A 24,048-nucleotide genomic window follows, 5' to 3' on the forward strand; every position below is an offset into this window, starting at 1 on the left:
TACACATACTCAATGTTAATATATATATATATATATATATATATATATTTAAATAAATATATTTAGATTTATATACTTACATATTTAAAGTAAATATATATTTACAATATAAAAATACTGTTAATAAAAAGGACTAACAATAAAAATGTGTGAACTGCTCCCAAAAATAAATTACATGAATTAAATATATATTATTTTATTTTTCTCACTAATTTAATTACTAATTTAATTATTATTTTATTAACACTTTATCTGATAAAAAAATACATATTTGAACATTGAACATTTGAACACATATATTGCTCCCCTTATAAAATAAAATAAAAAAATAAATAAATTTAATGCAGCATGTAACCCCTTTCAAAATTAAACTGCATATTCTGAAAGAAAGAAAGAGGCAGGGAGAGGAGAGAGTGGAAAAATGAAACTGCAGGAAGAGAGTCTATGACATGCAGAGTGCCTCTATGTGGGCTTTAGAGAACCTTGAGGAGGAGACATCATTTTAAGAAGAGATCAGAGTGGAAGAATGGTCATATATTCATGCTGACAGACAGCAGAATGCGTGTGTGTGTTTATTAGCTGTTAGTGTATTGGACAGCAGGGGTGCTATTGTGTGTATGTGTGTGTGTAGTCATTAGCTTTCTGTGTTTCTTGCCAGAGGGAATGGTCATGTTCAACTCACACACTCACTAATATTCAGGCTAGAAGATTGAGATTGTTTGGCGTTTGATAGACCCGGCAGCCCTGCTAATGACCACAGCCATGTCGCAAAGCACTTCCACTGCCCTGCAAGCATGTGTGTATTTGTGCATCAGATGGAGAGATGAAAGAACTAGAGACAGAGAGAGACAGAAGCGATAGATTCATCAGCTCTGATGGATATGTTTGACTACGTGTGTTGATGTTTGTGTGTTGTTGTGAGATCTAATGATCTCTGAGTTATTTGTATGTGTGTGTTAAAAGTATCTTGGCCATGTTTCATGTCAGTGTCTCCAATTTCAAAACACAGCAGGATCCATCATTCAGTTGCTTGTACTCTCTGTCCATCTGTCTCGTTCACCTCACTTTCAGTCCACTTATCTTCTCCTTTCAGATATTTTTAGTTGTGCCTCATGATTTCTGTCTGTTTTTTGGAGTAGCTAACTCTCCCAGAATACAGAAATAGGCTCTGCTCTTTCCCAGCCACATGTGATCTCTATGAGAAAGAATTAGCCTTCTTATTCATTTTTTTTAATCACAATGTATAGGTCAGGATTTTGGTGGGTTACCTAAGCCCCTTTTGATGACATAACTGCATAATTATGTAGGGAAAAAGCTCATTTGTAAACCATTCACAAATAATAACAAATAGCTGTGTACATTATGAAAAAACAAACCCAAATACCAAGTAACTGGTTCAAAAAAATGTTTCCAGAATTAAACCTAAACCGAGCAAGAAACTGAGACACTAAATGTCAGTATTCGGCATACCATATTGTGCAAATTATCTCACCAGTGGCGATTATATGTTAATTTAACTGCACATTTACTTTATACCTCAAATGTCCCATTCATTAGTATAAAACACATGCATACCATTTTTGAACAGATGACAACCAAGATGAGAAAGCACTGGAAAATCATTGCGATACAACATGGCAGATCATGCTGTTAAATTAATCTGAATTTATGTCATTTGTTATTTATTGGTGAAGTAACTTCCACTCGCTCTTCTACAACATTTCCACTCACCCGCTTTACATCTTTTCCAAACGTCTCACTGTAACTGGTCCCCAGGATCTCAAACTGGACATGAGAGTTCACTCCATTGCTTCGAAAGTCCATTAAACCAGTGAGCCCAGAAATCCGCCCCTAAAGAATGACAAATAAAACTTCTGTTCAGAAAGAAATTCATAATTCAAACCAGACCAGTTTTATTGAACACTACTGAATGTTAGTGGGCTGAACTAAAGATCAAATTAAGATGAACTGTAAAGTGACTTTAGACCTTTTGGATTGTGTCTAGCATGGACCAGCCTCCATTCCAGGGCTTGGTTGACTTCCTCATGCAGTTCAGACTGGCCATGCTATGCCACTTCCTGTCCTCTAACTTCCGGTAGAAGGCATTGGCCAACATCAGCACACTGTCGTACAGGTACAGGCTAGACACCTAGAGACATATACACAAAACAAATGTTGCGATTACTTCACATGCAATTCTTACACTTAAAAACCTGACAATGTATAAGGTCATGTAACCATCTTAAAGGGATAGTTCTCCCAAAAATGAAAATGGTTTCATCATTTACTTACACTAATGTATGACTTTCTTCAGACTCCAGTCCAGTAGGTAGCAAATATGTTAACCTGCTTCTTCTGGTGTTTTAATTGCATACCAACGTAAAGGGTTAACTTCCACCACCTACTGGACTGGAGTGTGAAGCACTGGATGGTACAAAGGAAAGCGCAAATACATTTTACTATGCAGTTGTTTAATTTTCTGACCTGATCCAATCATAGAAAATGTAATAAAATTTTCTCCTTTTGAGTTCTGCAAAAGATTGAGATTACAGAAGAGTGATACAGATTTGGAACAACATAAGGGTGAGTAAATGATAGCAGTTAAATGACAGCAGTTACATTTTGCAGTGAACATTCCCTGTATTCTATTAGTATTTCTAAAGATCATAAAAGGTTTAAGCACAATCTAATTGGTACATTTTTTACATTACAGCTTATTGCTCTTATGTCTTGTGTGGATATCCATTTAGTAATTGACAAAAAAAAACAGACAAATACAATTTCAAAGAATAATATAAGTATGTTTTTCTTGGATTTGTCAAGTTTTTATGATAGTTATCAGTGTTTTGTTGTACATGTCAACACACTTAATCCCTAATAAAGGCATCTATGCTAGAGTTTATGTCAGAGAAAAATGCAAATCATTTGAATTTGATGTAAATGGTGCATTACAATGGGGTTCTGAAAGTGACACTTCATCATGAAACCAAAAGTACAAGCATCCACTGACTAATGAAAGGTCTTGTACTTTTGGAAATCCATTTCGGATAACTACTTGATTGCAAATTAAAATGTCTTTTTTCACAAAACCAAAATCAAAACCAATCTTATGCATTGCTGTCTGTCAAATGCTCTGTCAGTTTCTCCAAGTGCGTAGGCGGCCCAAGCCTAAAACATTTTTAAAAAGTTGCTTAATAGGGCTGAACGGCCAAGCCACGTACTAAAATTGTTCTCTAACTTTGTGAAAGACAGATTGAGTGTGTGAATGTGTCTGCTGACTTCCTTTGAGACAGAGAGCAAGAGGAAAAGAAAGAGCGCTGCAGGAGATTTTTGCATGACTCTGCTCCTGCAGAGAGCAGCTGTCGTGCTGAGAGACACCTGGAGAGAGAAAAGACACCCTGAACGACAGCGCTGTTATCGTCAAGGAGACGAGAGTCTGGGGGCCGCACGGCAAACCGCAATGTCCCCTCAGACATGTGATCCTGACAAAACAACACACTTCAATGTGGAGAGAGAGAGAGAGAATGAAGGTGTGACTGAGAGAGGAAAGAATGTAAGTGAGGGATGCTGGGAGGAACAAAAAACTTAATTTTACAATGAAGATTACATCTTCATCCACTCTCTTTAATAGCTGTCTACAAGAAAGATGAGACCTCTTCACTCCTGCTGGAGTCAAGACTGCACACAAGAGCGATGAAACAAACCCTTTTTTCCAAACCCTTTACCCTTTTCAAGGAGAAGAAGGAAGGCAAACAGGGTTGAATTTATCTGCCTTCTATCCTTTCATCTAGTTTGCATCCCTGCTAAGGTTGACAACCGGCCAAGATAATACAGAATTATTCCGTATTTAAGGGAAAGAACGGCATTCAATTTGAAATATGACATGCATCTTGCACCCAAACAACTAAGGATGCTCTAGTATTTATTGCATTTTATTCAGTTTCAAGTGACAAAAGATAAGAGATTGGAATAGAAATCAAACTGGTAGCGATGGATGTGAAATGAGTTGACTTTCTATGTCAATGGTGAAAAATAAAGGACAAAATCAAGTCCCACCCTATATTTTTTTCTCGTTCAAGAAGCCGTTTCACTTGGATAAATCACAATTCCTTTTTTCATGATGATTTTAAATAATTTTGGCCTCTGTATTATCATTTGTGGTTGAAACAAATTTTCACTTGTTTTGTGAATCTGGGTAAAGCTATGACTTGTTTTTTAATTGGGGACCAACCAAATTGGGGACCAATTCTCAATATTTAGTAACAAGAAATTACAACTTTTGCCTCAAACTCCTAATTTGCTGCTTATTAATAAGTGGTAAGGTATGGGGTAGGATAAAGGGATCTAAAATATGGTAATGCAGAATAAGGCATTAATATGTGCTTTATAAGTACTAATAAACAGCCAATATGCTAGCAATATGCATGCTAATAGTAGTGAGTAGTAAGTGATACAACAAAGAAAATAAACTTGACAGTTACTGCAGTCATTATGCAGCCTTGCAGATACTTCAAACTGCAAATGCAAATAATTAGTTAATAGTGAGAATTGGTCTCCAAAACTAAAGAGTTACCCTGTTTTTGTACTCGCACAATAATGCTAATTACTTAAAAAAAATCTTAGTCTGCATAATGAAGTTGTCTAAATACAAAGCAGTTAAAACTTTAACTATGTTCATGTTGAGATATTTATTTACAGTCTGGTTGTTTTCTCTTAAGTTAAAAAAGGCCTCTAACACTAGCTTACTCTATTCTTTTTCTATTCTATCTGTTTTCTTTTTATGTATTATATGATAAAAAAAAAAACTTGCTACGTGTACTGCGTTAAGCTAACTGAGACTTGTTATAGCACTTGTATAGCATTGCTCTTTTGTTGATTTTGATTGCTTCCATTGTCCTCATTTGTAAGTCGCTTTGGATAAAAGCGTCTGCTAAATGTCTAAATGTAAATGTAAATGTAAGTGTTAAAATGTGTAGAAAGAAGATAAACTGATATATGTGTAATGACGTGACACATTTTAAAAATGGTTTAGTTTTACAACAGATGCAATGAAGTTGTAAGCCAAAATCAAAGCAATTGCATCTCTAAAGCATTTTTAGCACTTAATTCAGTCAAGCAGAACTATACACAGACATAGCTACAGGCATAAAGCTGTGACTGTGTTTCATTTCAGTTTACTACATGGTCAGCTTGCCACCAATAGTTTACTGAAATCTTAAGTGCCAAATGTGGTATAAAGAAATGGAGAGCATTCTTTATTTGCTCTGCTGAAGTTGGCAACCCTATCAACAACCTTTCTCAAACTGTGGTCATGGTCGTCTGGGTTTACAGCCGAGGCATGATCTGCTCATGTAAGATATATGTGAATGCAGAAAATGCTAATGTGCCCGTGACATAAGATCACATAATTTTGACCTCTGAGGCTCCTCATTCGTCCCCTAAGTAGTGAAGTGCTTTCAGAACGCTCTGCCAGATGTCCAATTAGTCAGACATATCCTTGACATGGATTCAAGGCTTTGAAAGCCTTGCAAGACTATGGATTTATGATTCAAAGCCTTTTCCGCCCACAAGTGAGACAAAATATGCTATCTGTTTTAGCCTATGTAAAACAAAGACTCACACAGTTACTACTAAGTAACAAATAAAATGGGTGGCTTTACTTCCCTGTGTGCTTCTGTGTGACTGTGAGCTAGATGAAATTATTATAACACAAGAATGACTTGTTTTAAAATCAGCGTGTTCCTCAGTGAGAACTGCTGATACCAGAGTGATCAGGATGTGCTTTCAATTTAGGCCACTAAGAGGTCTATAAGAAAGCTATCTGTTAGCATTCACACTTATCCCAATGTCAGTTGCTCAGCTGGCACAGGTACAGACACAGGCACACAAAAGTACATGATTTTAAATCAGCCCATTTTCTCATGGGCTTTTTGATTATTCTCCGGCAGCCAGTCCATATGTTAAACATTGTATTAATTACATTATATATTATATTAAACATTTTGAGTATGTAACCATTTTGATGACACAAGCTTTAAATCTAAATGAGTAAAACAAAACAACAAAATTAGGACATCAATTAGACGGATAAAAGCACGCCACCCACAGAGCTTTTATTCAGCATTGCGTGAACTGTCAGCATGGTGCATGGAGACCCATGGCCCGAGGGCTCAGAATCACAATGCCGCAACATCTTGAGTTAATTAAAACAGCCAATCTGCCACAGCACAGATTCAATCTCTTACTCTCTTCAACTTGCACTGTATACTTTGCACCAATGGAGGAACGAGAGGCATCCCTGCGGCTCCTAACATCTTGCATATCTTCTCATCCTTTCTGTAAAGAACTCGTTTGTCGTTTTGTGGTGCTGCTTTGGCATTAGCTGGTAAGTAACCCTCTTTCTTCATGAATTATTGAGACAGTGAGCCCCAGAGAAAAGACGCATGGATTTTCCATCTGCTCTAGAAGATGGAAAATGGATACTAAGACCCAAACAAGGTTTTCATAGAGCCAGAAACAGATACAGTGTTTTAATGTTGTGTAAGGGAGGGGACAATTACAGTGTAATTTGTAAACAGGTTAAAGCATCAGGGCACAGGCGGCTAATCTGGATCAGTTGTGCGTAACCTTGTTTTGAATTAAGATTCTAGAGAAATTAAGTGATACAACAAAGAAAATAAACTTGACAGTTACTGCAGTCATTATGCAGCCTTGCAGATACTTCAAACTGCAAATGCAAAGCTGTAATGAAAAGACAATTAAAGATAAATTCAGACTTGAACTATTGGAGTAAATCTCACTAACACAGTGCAATGAACTCTGGCTGCAGGAAAGCAGCTGCCATGTATCTTAAATGTGCTATGAATACAAAATAACATTTAGCAAAAGTCCACAGAATTGAGATTTCTAGTTGTAAATCATTCTGCTTATAGCAGTTCATTGCAAAATAATGCATCGTCTTGCAAAGTTAGCAATTCTGGTCTACATTGACAGGAAGAGACTGTCTGAAGCAACTGACCAAAGTCTGTTTTGTTTTTATGTGCTGGTTGCAGATTTATCTGAAATAGATCATACCACAAAAATAGGCCATCTGATGCTGAAACTGCACTAAATGACCTGAACTGACGTTGACCTCCAGATCTATTTCTGATGAATGAGTGTGAATTCACTGTGCTCTGAAAAAATGTTGCTAAGATACGTACCTCTAGAGACTGCAGGTACCCTTCCTGTGGGTCGCAAAGCAGCGAGGAGATGCGATGATTGTTCCTCATGCAGCGGATGTTGGTGTCCCTCCACAGGGGGAAGATCTGCCGGATCACTGTCATCCGGCCCAGAGCGCTGTGGACAAGCTCCATGATCTCCGTGTCACTAACCTCCTACACTCAGACAGACACACACATACATAAAGGAATAGTGTGAAAACAGACATATTAACCCACTGGCACAAAAAAGTCACCAAACAATGATATCTTCTGATATCGCTGCTGAAAAAATAATACCTCTGCAAAACCAACAAACTAAAATAATTAAAGATATAATAAATACATAACAAGCTAGTATACCAGAATTACAATCAGCATGCATTGTGTGGTAACCATGGAGATGATCTGTTGACAGCTCTGCTAAATATTTTGTAAAATCTGTAAAAAGGAGGGTTTTTGACTATTTTATTACACATCATTATTTAGCCATGTAAAGACTAAAATACACTACATGAACATGATTCTAAAAAACTAGGCATCATACACTTGCCAACTTTGTACAATAAATGACACTAAACAAACACTAAACGACAATGGATCACACACTAAAAGACTATAAAAATTCTGAACTCAACAAACTGGTGTAAAAACATATGATTCATTGATTGGAGATGCAGAACAATGAAAACAATAACAATGAAAACAGGCTGACAATAAATTGAATGTCGTGATAACATGATTTGTGGTCTCAAAGAAAAAAAAAAGCAGTATGTGAGTGTATACAATACATAAATCAGATATCAATGTTAATAAAGAAACCCGTTTCAAGAAAACACAGCTATGGGTAAAGAAAAAAACACACACACACAAGGAAATTCTAAAATGCACAAAAAGTTAATGCATAAATGTCTAGCTAGTCAAAGTAGAAGTAAATATCAGTATCAAAACATATAAATCAAAAGTCAGAAGTGCTTCAGCCTTACTAAGAAACAAAACGAAATTAAAGCCTGTCTGTTTAAAATGTAAAGCATATAGTTTCATTCATAGTCTTGGAGTGCAATTTATAAACGCACACAGGAATAGCTAAAGCCTCAGGGAGTTAAGAACTGAAACCTACTCTCTCAATAATGTCCAGAAATGTGACGTACAACATATGGAGGATAAATAATTACAGCAATGATGGATTGGTCCCTCTGAGAATATGGTGCATGAAAATCAAAACACTTCTAAAGATCTGCAATATTTAATCAGCTGCAAACTGAAAAATTCTTAAAGGAATATATTCCAGAGGTACAATAAATGTCCACATTTAAAATCTATAAAAATAGAGAAAGCTCTGAAATGTCCTCTTTGTTGAATTTAAGCATGTTTTTTACCCTCATGCAATTTTTAACAGAGCTGTATTTCCAGTGAATGACAGCTTGCAGTATTTCGCATACTTAGCTATCATATGGGTTCAGAATATTAGATATATGAGAGTCATATTGATGATGTTTGTATGCTGCGTTTTTATATGGAGCAAGCTTGATAGCCCTTGGTCTTCATTTACTTTCAATGTAAAGAAGAGAGCCATTCATTTTTATTTTTGAGTAAACTATCACTTTAATCATATAAAACAACATATGGCATTTTAAAAATATGATACCCGTCATTATTTAGTCTATTTATGTATTTATTTTCCTTATGAGTATTTTTCATCAACTTGTTCTCTTTTGAGTTTCTTATGCTCACCAACAATGCATTTATCAAAAAAAAATTAATTATTTGATGAAAAGAAAGATAAAAGAACAACTTTTTTTTATATAGAATCTTTTTACATTTACATTTAGTAATTTAGAAGATGCTTTTATCCAAAGCGACTTACAAATGAGGACAATAGAAACAATCAAAACTAACAAAAGAGCAACAATATATAAGTGCAAATGACTAGTCTCGGTTAGCCTAACACAGTACATGTAGCAAGGTATACAGTATATATGTGTGTGTGTGTGTGTATATATATATATATATATATATATATATATATATATATATATACACACACACACACACACACAAACAAAAAGAAAAACAAGCAGATAGAATAAAAAAATTGAAAGCTAGTGTTAGTTTTTCTAATAAAAAAGAAGATAAATAGATAAAGTGGAATTAAAATAGAATAGAAAGTGCTAGAGTTAGAGGGTCAAATAAAGTTTTACAACAGATGATAAAATTTTTAAGCACTGTAAATGTCTTTACTGTCACTTTTGACCAATTTAATACATCCTTGCTGAAAAAAGTATTAAATTTAGAAATGTAATTCTGCACTACAGCAGGCCTAAATAGTGTCTCTATTTTCTAAGAAACAACGCTTGAGTTATAAATTAGCTTTTGACTCATTGACGTTTATAAATGAAGTACATTCACTCCTTATAATTACTTTGATCTTAAAAAAATATCTTTCTATAATCTTGGCATCTAACAGTTGGCGCCATTTGGACAAAAAAAAAAAATAAAAAATAAAACAAAATAACAAAAACAAAAAATAAGGTAGTAGGAGAATATGCTGAGTCTAACAGTGCCGAGATGACTCACAGTGTGGAATGCTGGGAGTTCATAAGCAACCTCCAAACACATTAAATCAAACACGCACGCCAACTGTCATTGGCTTGTTTAGTTTACACTCGAAGGTGATTGGGCTCTCAGGCGAGATCCCAATTCGTCAGTCACTGACATAACGTAGAACGTGACTGACTGAATGGGAACAGGCCAGCCCACCATGTAACTGATCTCTGATACACGTCTCTGGTGAAGGTATTAATTATTCATTTATTCATGACTATAAAACTTTTTACCGATCAACTGATCAAGGTGATATTAAGCAGAGTCAGGACTTCTGATGTCACTCTCTGTAATTAAATCACCACAGATGTTTGAATCCCTGAACATGCTGCATGAAATCTGTCATTTAATTAAACTTCAAGCGCTTGTGAAAGTAAGAGAATATTGTGACATCTATTAAAGGTCAGAACCCCTGAATATAACTGAAGACACATCTGTACAAGAGCCTAGGCTTAATGAAACGATGACATTACAGGGAAAACAGATTTAATATTTCTTCTCTCAATATTTCAATTATTTCCAGTAAAATTGTTTATTTAGCATCCTTGTTATGTTAATCATTCATTTGCAACTGGACTTCGTGTTCTTAACACTGATAAACAAAGTCCAGTTCAAAATGAATGAACTATACTAGACGTTCTACCATGACCTTGATGGATGAAAACTGCAGAGGCTTAATTTGTGTTCATAGGTGTTGTAGTGACTGTGTGTCGAGGCACAAGCAAATTACTTCAATTAAGAATAAGGGTTAAACAAAGACATCACAGCAATGTGAACCTAAATCTAAACCTTTCCTGCCTCGAGGTAATGCAGCGAGAGTTTCTCTCTTTTACCGTTTCTAGGTTGAATACGACTGCTTTAATTTGATCACACTGAAAACTGACTACATTATGCAAATAAGCAAATATGAAACGAGAAGAGCCGAAAATAGGATTAGGATTAGAGACACATATTAAAAAAACAAAACCACTACAGTAAAAGAGCGGTATGTAATTTACATACATGTTAGAACATTTACATTCTGTTTCTAGTAACTATATTATGAGTGCACATACTGTACATCATTACAATGCATTTTAGGAGAAGTGCAAAATTTTTTTAAAATATATTTTCCAATCTTGAAGAGGGGACTGTTTGAAGTGGAGCATGACAGCTTGTTTTGAATGCTCTTTATGGAATAAGTGGGCAGATCCTATGACTTAATGCCTTAAGCAAGTTTAGTCAGTATGATACAGGGTTATATACTAGAAGGAAGAGAGAGAGAGAGAGAGAGAGAGAGAGCCTCATATCCAAGATGTGGGCATCTCCTTCTGAATAACAGGTTTTTCTATTCCTGTTTCAAGAAAGTGCATAAATGGAATGTAATCTTGAATGTAATGTAGACAAACACATATACCTGCAGCCAATTTACAAGAATTAAACCAAAAATTAATAATTTGGTCACCCTCATGTCACTCCAAACCTATATGACTTGTGGAACACAAAATGAGATGTTTAGCAGAATATCTAAGCTTTTTTTTAAGCAATATTTTAACTGAATGATGACTTAGTGTTTTCATACACCAACTATCAATTCAGAAGACAGAAATAAATCATAAGTCCTATGGACTAATTTTATTATGCTTGTATGGTGCATTTTTGACCTTTTTAACACTCTTAAGGCTGGAATACACTACACAATTTTTGCCCCGATTTTCTCCCGATTTACAGTTTGGATAAGTCAAAGCTAGTTGCAGAAAGTCAGAGCCAGTCTGTAGATTTGAGTTGACAGGTTTCATAGAAAATCGCGTAGTGTGTGATGGTCACAAGCTCCGATTTTTTTACCTTCAGAATACGATTCCATCCAGTCAGAGGATATCAAACATGTTTGATATTTCCAGCTGATTTTAGAATACACATTGTTTTTATTTGTCATTCGTCTCCTAGCAATAAGGTGCACATTTCAGCTTGAGTTTGTAGTGATTGGAACAACTTTAAAGTCTGATAGTATGTGATCCTCAGTCATTTTGTGTATGATGGCCAGTTTTTCCTCTGTGACTATTACAAAGTTGATGTAGTATAAATCATTATTTAGTCTATGTATGTATTTATTTTCCTTATGAGTATGTTTCCTCAACTTGTTCTAATTTATTACTGCTGTCTTAGTGTTCTCTTTTGAGTTTCTTATGCTCATCAACAATGCATTTATTAAAAAAAAAAAATTATTTTAAGAAAGTTAAAAATACATTTTTTATATAGAATCTTTTTAAACACTGTCAATGTCTTTACTGTCACTTTTGACCAATTTAATACATCCTTGCTGAAAAAAAGTATTAATTTAGAAAAAATAAATCAATTTAGAAATGTAATTCTGCACTACAGCAGGCCTAAATAGTGTCTCTATTTTCTAAGAAACAACGCATGAGTTATAAATTAGCTTTTGACTCACTGACCTTTATAAATTAAGTTGGTAAGTGTATTATATGATGCCCAGTGTTTTAAAATCTCTTCAGATTTCAAAAGTCATGTTTTGTATTACAGCCTTTAGTCCCCATCCAATTTTGTTGTATTAAAGAGTGCACCTCTGACACTCATATCATTTTGGTACTGGCATTTTTTTTTTTGATGTGTCCGAATGGGATCAAATACCTGCATCCACATTCTATGGTAGCTTTTACTGAGAAGAGTGAAAGTTCTTATAGCAGGTGAGGGATGCCCCTTTCACCGTGTGAATGTTTGTTTGGCCATGTAGTGTAGATGGATACAGAGAGATAGACAAAGTGTTTTTGGATAAGCTTGTAGTGTGCTGTAAGATTTTAAACTCGAGTATGACTTTGTCATATTGTCAGGTAGTCCCAGAGAAGCAAAGTTCTCTTTCTCTCTCTCTCTCTCTCTCTCTCTCTCTCTCTCTCTCTCTCTCTCTGCATATAAAGACATTGTCTGATGCTTTTTTGTCTTATTATGTTGAAATTTCTGTTGGTGTCAACACATCAAACAGAATCACAGAGTTTTTATGTCATTCAGCCCACAGCCATGCTCTCTGTCTTATTGAGTACTGCACTCAGTTCTTATTGGGCTAGATTTCTATGCTCAGTTCACACTGGTTCTTGTAGGGCCAGACTCTCATTTGGTCTTGCTTCCACATCCAGTTCTCAGTCAACAGAGTGAGGGAGAGAGAGAAATAAGGAGAGCAAAACTGTGCCTCAGAGTTGTGCCAGTGCAATAATCCACTGTCAGCTTTGCTCTAGCATGGTGACAGCATATTACATACTGAATGAGAGATGTGCCACATATCAAAGACTGCAAGTTGTAATTGGATATGACGACAGCAGACTGAATTTGGGCTGTTTTCACGATCTGACTGATGACAGTTTCAAGGTCGATCCCTCTTTTCTGAAACAGATAAGAATGAGTAATGAAACTACTTATGAATATGTGCTTACCTCATTGGCATATACCCAGTGACTATCTTTGGATGCTAGATTCGTTTCCACTGCCTGCAGAAAACAAAAAGACAAAATAATGCAGAAAAATTACTGTGATGAAAATAACCAAATTTATACTGCATACAAAAATTATAAGCTCAATTATGCTGCATAGAGAGCTAAGGATACTCTTTTTAAAAAGTACTTTTGTGAAACATTCAAAGGTTCAAACGTTGCTGTATGTGCTGATTTTCAACTTTTCAGAAGACAATTTGTATACTTCAAAAATGAGAATTTCTGCTTCTTGTACCAATGTAAAAAGAAAACTTTGCTTTTAATGTTTTGAATCTTCAAACTAATGTTTTGAAAGTAATATTGCTATAAATCACACACAGTAGTAATAATAATAACAATAGTAAAGCAAAAGTATACAATGTTTTACATTATTATTATTATTAAAAAACAATTAATATATGTAATAATAATAATAATAATATGAAAATATATGTTAATAATACATTTTAATAATCATTGTTATCAGAAGTAATATGTGGGCATTTTAAGCATCGAATTAAAGCGCTATCAAACAGATTCTGCACTGTATGAACTCCAAACTGATGAACATAGTGCACCAGCTAAAGACTCATATAGGCATCTGTCAGAGTTACAATTCTTGCATCTTTGATACCAAAATCGAGAACAGCTGGGGTCGGTGGAAACTATTTACATCACACACACATGGAATGGCGCAATCTTAAAAGGATTGTTCATCCGACAATTTCAATTCTGTCATTATTTACTCGTCCTATATTTCTTTCTTCTGTAGAAAACAAAAGAGGTTATTCTGAAGAATTTTGGTAACCCTAACTGTTTTGGTTCCCATTGACTTCTACTGTATGGACAAAAAACACTGAGAATTTTTTTAAAAATATCTTTTATGTTCCACAGAAGAAAAAAGTTCTCTTTAGTCACATGTGGGTGAGTAAATGATGACAGAATTTTCATTTTTGGGTGAACGATCCCTTTAGGTTACAGTGACAGTACATAGTAAAGAATTCCTCAGAAATGCAGTCCCGTGGGTAGAAATGCAATGAAATCACCACCTGTCAATGAAATGGAATAGCAATTGTTGGATATCTGGTTGTGAATCTTGACAGTGGTTACAGTGGAACACCTGCAGATGGACAGACTGGCTTTCAAGTTTAGGGAGTATATATTGGATTAACCGCAGGCAGTAATAAAGCGATAAGACCACAGTGCAGGAGACTGATCAAAAACGTTCCTTATCAAACATCCTGTCTGGGTTCAATATAGGTGTATATAGAGAAATACAGAAAGAGATAGTGGGAGTGTATTTTTATGTCAGGCACAGATAGTTGAAATGCAAAAAAAAAAAAGTGATTTTCCTGCTCAGGCTGCATTTCAAAGTACACATCGGATGCTGGAAAAGATTAAAAAATAGCTGGAGGTCGGAATGCCGCTTGCATGCATGCTTCAAAACAATGGAGAGTGTCTTGGTGGTTCTTTACATCAACTTGAACAAATATTGATCCAAATTCTTCTATTGAATAGCACTCGGACGCTCAGCACTGCCATGCACCACAGTCCAAGGGAATGAATCCCAGTCTTGCACCATGCTGGAAAGAGCAAGTGCACTGGAGCATCTGTAAAAACCACTTGCTTTTCAATCTATGCTTCCTGTTGTGCAACCAGTCAAACCCAGACCATAACATCATATTATGAATTTATATGTTGGTAGTGCAGGGTAATCCCCAAAGTCATAACCAAATTCCCTTGTTTTCTGCAGTATGTTACAAGGCGACTCTTTCACGCTTGCTTGCAATAGATCAGATTAATAAGAGTCTCCATGAATGCAATCCTGTTCCACAATGACAAGGAAGAAAAGTGAACCTTGCTGACTTGTTCAACTGAAACTTCTGATTTCATGAAGAAGACAGCTTTTGATCCCTTCGTTCTTCTTCTCAACCTTTGTACTGACATCTTCCACTGCAAAAACTGTGACATTATTAAGCAGAAACTTGGGTAGGGTTGGGAACCACTGTACTAGATAACCCCTTTTGCTACACTACTGTGCTGTGATAATGAGAACAAATTATTCTGTTATTTGACTGTCAGTTTATTTCTTCATTACAGCAAGACGTGTTTTGAAGCTGAGCAGGTGTAAACTGTGGTTTGTTTGAAAGTGTCAAATGCATCCCAGTTTAACTTCATTAGCAGTTTAAATGTTCGTAGATAGAACAGAATTTTAGTTTTTTAACAGACTGACAGTCTGTCTTCTAACTTCAGTCTTTGGGTATGGTATGAGAAAAGGAAAGTGGTTGTTTTTCCATTTCAAGCTGATTTCACAAAAACTTCACAATTCTAGAACTTCTTTCAGCAAATTGGCTTGGAGTGTATCTGATTGCTGAAGTGAATTCACATATAACTGTTAAAATCTACATAAACAATACAGTTGTTATTTATTTTATGTCTTTGCATTCAATTTCATTCAAAATTTTGAGAAACTATCAACTATTCAAAATGTCTGGAATTCATCAATCACACTATATGAGCAAGAATATTACCATAAGTACTCATTAATATTAATAGTATTAATCTATTTCAAAATGATTACTGTTGTCTTGAAACTAAAATCAATTGGACAGGCAACAGCATTTAACAAATTCTCACTTTTTGGTAATACAGACTTCCTGACAACAGGAAATGAGAAAACTACTTCAGGAGTAATCTTATGGAGCACACAGATCCTAGCCCATCCCAGAAGTCTTTATAAGACTGATAAATTGCGACCATTATCTGACTATATATAAGTGAAATTGTTGGTTGAAAGCAGTTGCATTTTTTTTAGCACTGATTGCAAAGTCCCGTCTCCCGCTGTGGTGAACCTTGAACAAGACAAGCAGCAGCACTTTCTAAGCAGTGATTTTCAGTAAAAACCCCATTCGTTTTCTTTCTATCATTTCATCACACATGTATCATACATGAGGTCTTTGTAAGATGTTAAGAAATGCTAACGGATCGATGCATGGCCTTGATAAAGAAAAACACCTAGCCTTTTCTATGCCCCATAATCATTTAACAAATCATGTTGCTCACAGCATAGTGTTGCCAAGGTCATGGGTTTGATCGCCAGGATTGATAAAATGCATCTATGCATCTTCCAATTGCATAAATGCAACAATAAAAAGACTATAATGCCCAATTCTGTTGCAAATTCACAAGTTTTTCCAATGTATGTCTTTCTGTAAACTCTGCACAGTTGTTTTCATTCATGTTACATACACTCCCAGGATTTCTACGGCCTGTCCTCCGTACCTGTTTGCCTCAATAATAGTGTCCACTGCAAAGGTGGGCAAAGCTGTCAAACGATGCGCTGATGACAACTAAGCTGGGATTTCAGCTGTCCATCAAAATGTGGATGTGTGCATGAATAAATACCTGTCGCAAAGGAAAAAAATAAATATGTTCTTGGTGAGTGGAAGCACTATATATATTGCTCTCAGATGGCAATAACAAAACATTTCAAAGCACCTCCATAATTCAATTCTCACTGGCAGAAGAAGCATAAAGGAATAAATGTATCAGTTGGATGTACACTTTGAAATGAAATCCAGCCTTCTATCTGCAGTGTTTCTCTCCTGATTCTCCTCATCACATAACCTGCCTGTTTCTGAAAGTAAAAAAAAAAAAAACTGTCTGTTTCGGTTCTGCATTGATTTCACCTTTGTTTTTCTTTGCCTTGGTTTTCTTACTGCTGCAGCTTGTAAGAAAGAGCAAATATTGTGTGGTGGTAAAAATCTGAACAACACTAAAAAGGACAAAAACAAACCTAAACATGTCAGTTGCATGGGCGATGTTTTCCCTCTGCTTTTTCATAATTAATTTGTTGAAGTTGAGAAATAAACAGCTCGTGAAAAAGGCTGTGCCCTTGAAAGATGCTGAGCTAAGATCAGTTCTCACTTTCTCATCTGTAGATTCAAAAAGGCATAAGGAAAATTTCAAAACCTGTGGTTTTCCAGACAGGAAAATCTCATGGTCAATTTGAGGAGGAAAAGGTCTTATGAAAATTTGATGTCTAAACTCCCATTCACCCAGGGTCAACAGCCTTACACAGGAGAAAGAAGCTTCGCTTGAAACACAGTTCCTCTAAAAAAAAGGCTTATGGCCTGATCAAATATAATCCAGGGACGGCAAATAATATCATCAGAGAGCAACAACATGGATAAGGAATTTTTTCATTATTTCCCACCCCGCAAAACCAGACAAAAACCTGTGTATGAGGTGAAACTATAGCGCTAGGGATGGGACACAATATTATTTGGGATGAAATATTGCTCCACACATTGAAACTCTCAGTGATTGGTCAACGGGAAGCTATAGTGAGTTCTGATTGGCCCCTTCATTGGTTTACTGGCAGAGCCAGGAGGATGGAGAGAAACGCACATAGGTACAAACACATGTCTTCTTTATTGCTGCGAGTGCAAGGTGAATGCATTCCCCCACGACTCAGAAACATCTGTCTTCAGAATAATGGCTGCCAAAGATTGCGCAACTGAAGTAAAATCAATATGCGCTACTCACAAAAGTGCATTTGCCAATTTTCGGCCAGAGGGAATGCTTGCACCGGTCATGTTTGCCTCAGAGATGCATGGTAACAAACAAAACAAAACAAAATTAGTGTCAATATTCGTTAGGTTTGTCAACAACACTTGAATAGGAACGACTTCCTGTGTTGCCTGCTCACACATACCACCCTGTGGGTTTGTTTATGTATCTACATGCATTTCATACGCATGACAGCGTTCTGACAAAAGCAAAGTTTACTGGCAAACCACCAATAATCCTTGGAGACAAACGCTGGGAAAGTGCAGCTAGGCTTTTCCATTACTGACAGACCAAGTAAATTGCTTTCCATGCTAATAGCCACAGTTTCACTATTAAATTAAACCAGGCAATAAACAAAACATGAAGATACTCTAAATTTACACAATAGAATTAAAATAAGAACACTGTCTAATTTGCTTCTCTTTTTAATGACTACAGGGTGCTCCATTAATGGCAAACATTTGAATAATGTGCTTTTTATTCCTCAGGGAAGGAAGAGTCAATGAAAGGAGGAACTGCAAGCGGGTACCCTGTGTCATCGCATGAAATATCACTGCCAGAGAAAACAAATAAACAGAAATCTGCAGAGAAATGATACTGCCACCCGTGCAGCGCTGTCAAGAGCTGTTTAAAGCAGGTGGAGGAGAGATGGGAGGAGAGATGAGAGAGATGGTAACAGCCCTTTTATGCTTGAAATGTGGGAATGGACGTAATAAAGAAAGACTGTTAAATGGTTTTGATCAAGTAAATTGAACCGGGCGCAGTGGTAAAGCACTAAATAGGTTATAAACAGTCTGTCTGGGCATCTCACTGTTATACCTTTGGGATCTACCCTCATCCATAATTCTGTTCTGTACTGTTTGAAGTCTGTCACACACTCTAACAGTATGAATGATCTCTTCTGAACAGTAATAAACATGCTCTCTCTCTCTCTCTCTCTCTGTCTGTCTGTCCGTCTGTGCCTCCTTCTCTGTCTGACCATCAATATGTGCAACAAAGTATCAGCTGAAAGCCAATGAGAATTGATTCCCTGACACTTGTGGGAGAGCAGGATGTCTTTGATGGTCCAGGATTGAGTTCAGACTCTTGAATCAAACACCTACTGACTGCTGTCAATCCTCAACAGCATAAACAACAGCAAAACAGAGAGGGATCCACTGCAAATGAGTCATGCATAAACTCTAGACCATTATGAAAAACTACAGGACAACTAATTTTGTCAATCAATTCTCCCCTAGGGATGTGCAAAACTACATTTAAAAACTACACATCGACTAGTGGAACACAGTAGAAGATATTTTGAATAATCTTTCTACTGTTTTGTCCATACAATAAATGTCAGTGGCATCCAAACAACCTCACTGACTTGAATTGCATTGATTCACCAAATATCACCTCCAAACATATCACCTCCTTAAAAGAGACCCCCTTTTGAAAATAAAAATGCTGATATACAGTCATTTTATATTTAGAGTACATTGAAAGGTATATATTTATATTTATTGTACAATCTAGACCCATTTACATTTTTTACACAAAAAGCATGACATTACACAAAATTACATAAATTGCTTTTATTTTGATACTGTACTGAAGTCAAAATAATTTTTTTTTCTCCCCTAGGGATGTGCAAAACTACATTTAAAAACTACACATCGACTAGTGGAACACAGTAGAAGATATTTTGAATAATCTTTCTACTGTTTTGTCCATACAATAAATGTCAGTGGCATCCAAACAACCTCACTGACTTGAATTGCATTGATTCACCAAATATCACCTCCAAACATATCACCTCCTTAAAAGAGACCCCCTTTTGAAAATAAAAATGCTGATATACAGTCATTTTATATTTAGAGTACATTGAAAGGTATATATTTATATTTATTGTACAATCTAGACCCATTTACATTTTTTTACACAAAAAGCATGACATTACACAAAATTACATAAATTGCTTTTATTTTGATACTGTACTGAAGTCAAAATAATTTTTTAACATATTTTGGCTTTGCCATCACAGGAATAAATTACATTTTAAATGTATTCAAACAGAAAACATTGTAAATAGTAATATTTTTGATTAAAAAGGAAATCTTACCAACCCCAAATTTTTGAATGGTAATGTTTTTTTGTTTTTTTTCTTTCTACCTATTACTAGAATAATCTTACATGTGTAATCCTGGAAGAAGAAAAAAACAGTTTACTTGAACAGCGCTTTTCAGAATAACTTTTAATGAAATTAATTAATGAATTATCTGAAACCATCCAAATAAGCAAATGTATTTAAAGTACTTTTACATTTAACTTTGACACTCTGACTCATCCCTACTCTCTCCTTCTATCGTATGGTGCTCACTAGAGGTTGACCGATGTATCGGTTTTGCCGATTAATCGGCACCGATAGTTGATTGCTGGAACTATCGGTTATCGACAAAAATCCATGCTGATAGTTTTCCAGGTTGTGTCCATTGCTGGAGCGGCTGAGAAGGGTCTGCTGTCATTACACAGTGCGAGAGCGGCCTCTAGTGGTTGAAATCACTGACAGCATGTGCTATTTGTTTAGACACGTGATACTGCACGCTGAACAGAGTGGGAAACTTCAGACGCGGATTTAAATGCAGCCGACAGAAAATCCTGCCGCGCCACAGAGCACCATTCACATAGTTTTCCTTTAAATTACATTATATTGGTCCCAGTGTTTTGTGCATTTTCAGCAAAACGTTTGTCTTTCTGTGGCTCGAATAAAGTCTGTGTGCTTCATTTATAGAGCTATAATATAGGTCGCGCTTTCTCTTTCCATTTGCTCCGTTTTTTAAACACCGAAATTCAAACTCGTCCATGCCAAATTTTTCATTCTTGAAGTAAACTTGTGTCCGTTTGGTGATTAAATAAACTGTTTTAGACCGCTGCTCGAGTTGAACGCGACGCGTCCGGAGTGTGTGTGATACCAGTGAGTTCTCCTAGACTCAACGCTGCGCTTTTATTTTGATTAGATAATCATCAAGTGTTCAAGAATAGAAGCAGTTAAAGTGTGAGAGTATACATACAATATCCATATGTATATAATTTGAATGCTATAGCCTCTGTGTATACATTTAAAGATGTGCATCTTTAAGCATGACAGTTGAAATGAAATGGTAACACTTTAAAATAAGAGTCCATTTGTAGCATTAAGATGAATGAAAGTTGTGTAAGTATTGTTCCTTGTTAGAGTGTGTTAATTTCAACATTTACTATTACTATTATTATTTTTTTTTACTACTAGTATGGTTCAGTACTGTTTTTGTTAATAAAACACTATTTTAGTTTTTGTTCAGTATCAATTTTAAAACTATCGGTTAATTAATCGGTATCGGCCAGTGTGGTCCAACCTATCGATCGGTATCGGCAAAATCCACTGTCGGTCGACCTCTAGTACTCACATTCACAATGATGTTTCAGCTCTGTCTAATTCTATGCTGGACCTTGTTAAGTCAGATAACCTGTTGCTATGGTAACTCTGATCCAGGCTTGTCTCTCAGAGAGAGTGTTTCATTTAGGATGGAAGGCTTTAGACAGAGGATGCTCTGCTCAAGGAAGCAACAGGTATTCATGTGACTGAAAATGAGCATTAAATCGGGCTTATTATTCATCTATCACATGAATTAAAATGTGAGATCAATGTATTCAATGCTTCACAAAGAAAAACAGAAATCCTCAGGGAACAGTAAGGAAAAGGAAGTCTATTGCTTTATTTATTAATTACCCTGTGATGTGTTGACATGTTTGGCTTATTTTTTTGCCCCTGGATATCAGCATTTGCATGCATGAACATGTATAAGATACTGGAAACTCAACCTAGGTCAGACGCTAATTAGACCCATGAATCTAGCATACGCAATACAACGCATTCTTCTACTACAAAGGCCTTGATTGGATATTTTATCACACACAAACTCTCAACCTCCATTATATATTACAGATCCTGTGTTAAACGGGAAAAAATTTAAAAACTGCAAAACAAAGTACATTTTCATCCTTTTGTAATGTCATTAACCATCTGATTTTGTCATACTGGACTGTGTATTCCAGGCTTATCAACACAAAACAATATAAAAGTTGTAATAAAAAGTGATAAACTTTTTACAAGACAAGCTTTAAATGAGTAAACAGACATCTGTTGTCACACAGTCGCACAGAGGACAGTGTGTTGTGCTCTCAGGGACCTGGAATCTAAACCAAGCCTTATCTAAAGCAGTGGTTCTCAACCTTTTTGTCCAGAAGGCCACCCACGGTACAACACATTTTTCAAAGGTCCCAAGAAACAATAGTTATTAAAAGAGAAAATATTTTATGTATTTTTTTCAGTTTTTAATTTTATTTCAGTTTTTTATATTTTTCTGCTGTGACAAATGAAACAAGGTGAGGACTGAAGAAATGTGTGTGAGGGGGATTGGAAAAAAAAGCCTATGGCACCGGATCGAGACAGAATCTTATGGGAGAGGAACTGAAAATATGCATAGACCTCTATACTTTCAGAAAAAAGGTACAAATGCTGTCACTGGGGTGTTTTATTTTATTTAATTTTATTTTTTTAAGCATTTAAATAAATTATTTAACAATTTTTAATTCACTGCATTAAAATGAAATATATATGTTTCATCCTGAGGTCCCCTAATGGGTCCTGGCCCGCTGGTTGACAATCCCTGAGCTAAAGAAAATAATTTGGTAAACAAATAAAATAAAAAGACGTTTACTCACAGAACACAAAGATTGTCAACATAAAATAACAATTGCAACCCATTTTATTTCTATAATAAAATGCATTTTGAAGAAACAGGATATTTAACAACAGAAAAAGTGCACTATTGTGTCCATCTATTAGGAGAAATGCACATTTCAAATCAGAATAGAAACTGGTTGTTGAAAAGTAGAAAAGTAAAAAGACATAGTGAGGGAGACCAAAAGAGGCTTAAGAAGATTTTGATTTTGACTTCATGTTGACTTTTTGTATGCCGTATGATCAAATCCCTTTTCAAAGATTGCAAAGATTTACAGGGAGAAAACAGACACAAAAGACTGTTGTTTTGTAAACATGCGTCTGAGCTGCTGACAGATACTGTACAGCAGGACTAACAGCAGTCAAAAACCTCATGCTCGGAGTTCAACTCTCAAGCCCCGTCTCCATCTGTCAGCCCAAGCTGAGAGAATTGCATATAAACATATGAGTTTATGGTGTGTTTTGATCAACTCTGAAAACTCAAATCACCAGTGTACATGACCAGGCAATAAAGGTAGAATGATTACTCAGACATCAGTCAGTTCACCGCTGTTGGATACTCAAGGGAATGTGTTTAAAAAAACAGCCTACATTACAGCAGCACTCAAGCAATAAAACGGAACACCTGATAATGTACAAGAATAACTGTAAATTAAACCCACATTCTTACACAGATGGAGGAGATTCCCCTTAAGAGGTCACCAGCTCTCAAACTTTAAAAAAGGTGAGACAGCACTTAACATTTAGAGAGAGAGAGTGTGTGTGTGTGTGTGTGTGTGTATATTATGTGAAGACTAATATGATTAAAACAACTGATTCTGTGCCCACCCACAAATTAACATGCCAGTGTTCATGATACACATGCCTATAAATGCACACATAGCTAAAGATAAAATAAAATAAAATATATTCAAATGTATTTTATGTTTTTAAGGTATAGTGGTATATATCTATTGAGCAACAAAAATAAACGGTTTACAGGTGCAGGGTTGGATATTCTCAATGTTTTTTGAATGTGGGAGGCAGCGAGGAAAGCAGCTTCCTTTTGCCTGCTGTGACAAATTACAGAAGGTGAGGACTGAAGCAATGTGTATGAGGGGGATTGGAGAAAAAAGCCTATTGCACCAGCGCGAGACAGTATCTTATTGGAGAGGAATTGAAAATATGCATAGACGTCTCAGAAAAAAGGTACAAATGCTGTCACTGGGGTGCTACCTTTTTCATAAAGTACTAATGTGTACCATTTAGGTACTAATATGTAAACCAGGGTAAAAGTAATTAACTAAAACTGAAACTAAAAGATAATATACTGTAATGAATCAGCTCAGCCTTTAAAGCCTGCAAAGATTCACACCTCTCAAGATGGGCTTGTTCAATGATGAAGTCCGGAATCTGAGTGGGATGGGAGTTCTGAGATACTGGGGCATTTTTATGGCCCTTTGTTTGAAAGCAT

The 24,048-nt window shown here is 35.8% G+C and overlaps 1 protein-coding gene across 1 annotated transcript in view; it reads right to left on the reverse strand.

The window, feature by feature from the left end:
* The window catches only part of LOC107583384 (glutamate receptor ionotropic, delta-1-like), a 279,097-nt gene that overhangs the window by 33,023 nt on the left and 222,026 nt on the right, over positions 1-24,048 (reverse strand). Inside the window, exons 5-8 of the mRNA XM_016269581.1 lie at positions 13,226-13,279; positions 7,203-7,376; positions 1,988-2,149; positions 1,732-1,851 (exon numbers count right to left, since the gene is read on the reverse strand). Of these exons, the coding sequence (XP_016125067.1) occupies positions 1,732-1,851; positions 1,988-2,149; positions 7,203-7,376; positions 13,226-13,279 (510 nt within the window). The remainder of the gene's footprint in view (positions 1-1,731; positions 1,852-1,987; positions 2,150-7,202; positions 7,377-13,225; positions 13,280-24,048) is intronic.

The sequence above is a fragment of the Sinocyclocheilus grahami genome, unplaced genomic scaffold (assembly GCF_001515645.1).
Source record: "Sinocyclocheilus grahami isolate Dianchi unplaced genomic scaffold, SAMN03320097.WGS_v1.1 scaffold4.1, whole genome shotgun sequence".
Taxonomy (NCBI): domain Eukaryota; kingdom Metazoa; phylum Chordata; class Actinopteri; order Cypriniformes; family Cyprinidae; genus Sinocyclocheilus; species Sinocyclocheilus grahami.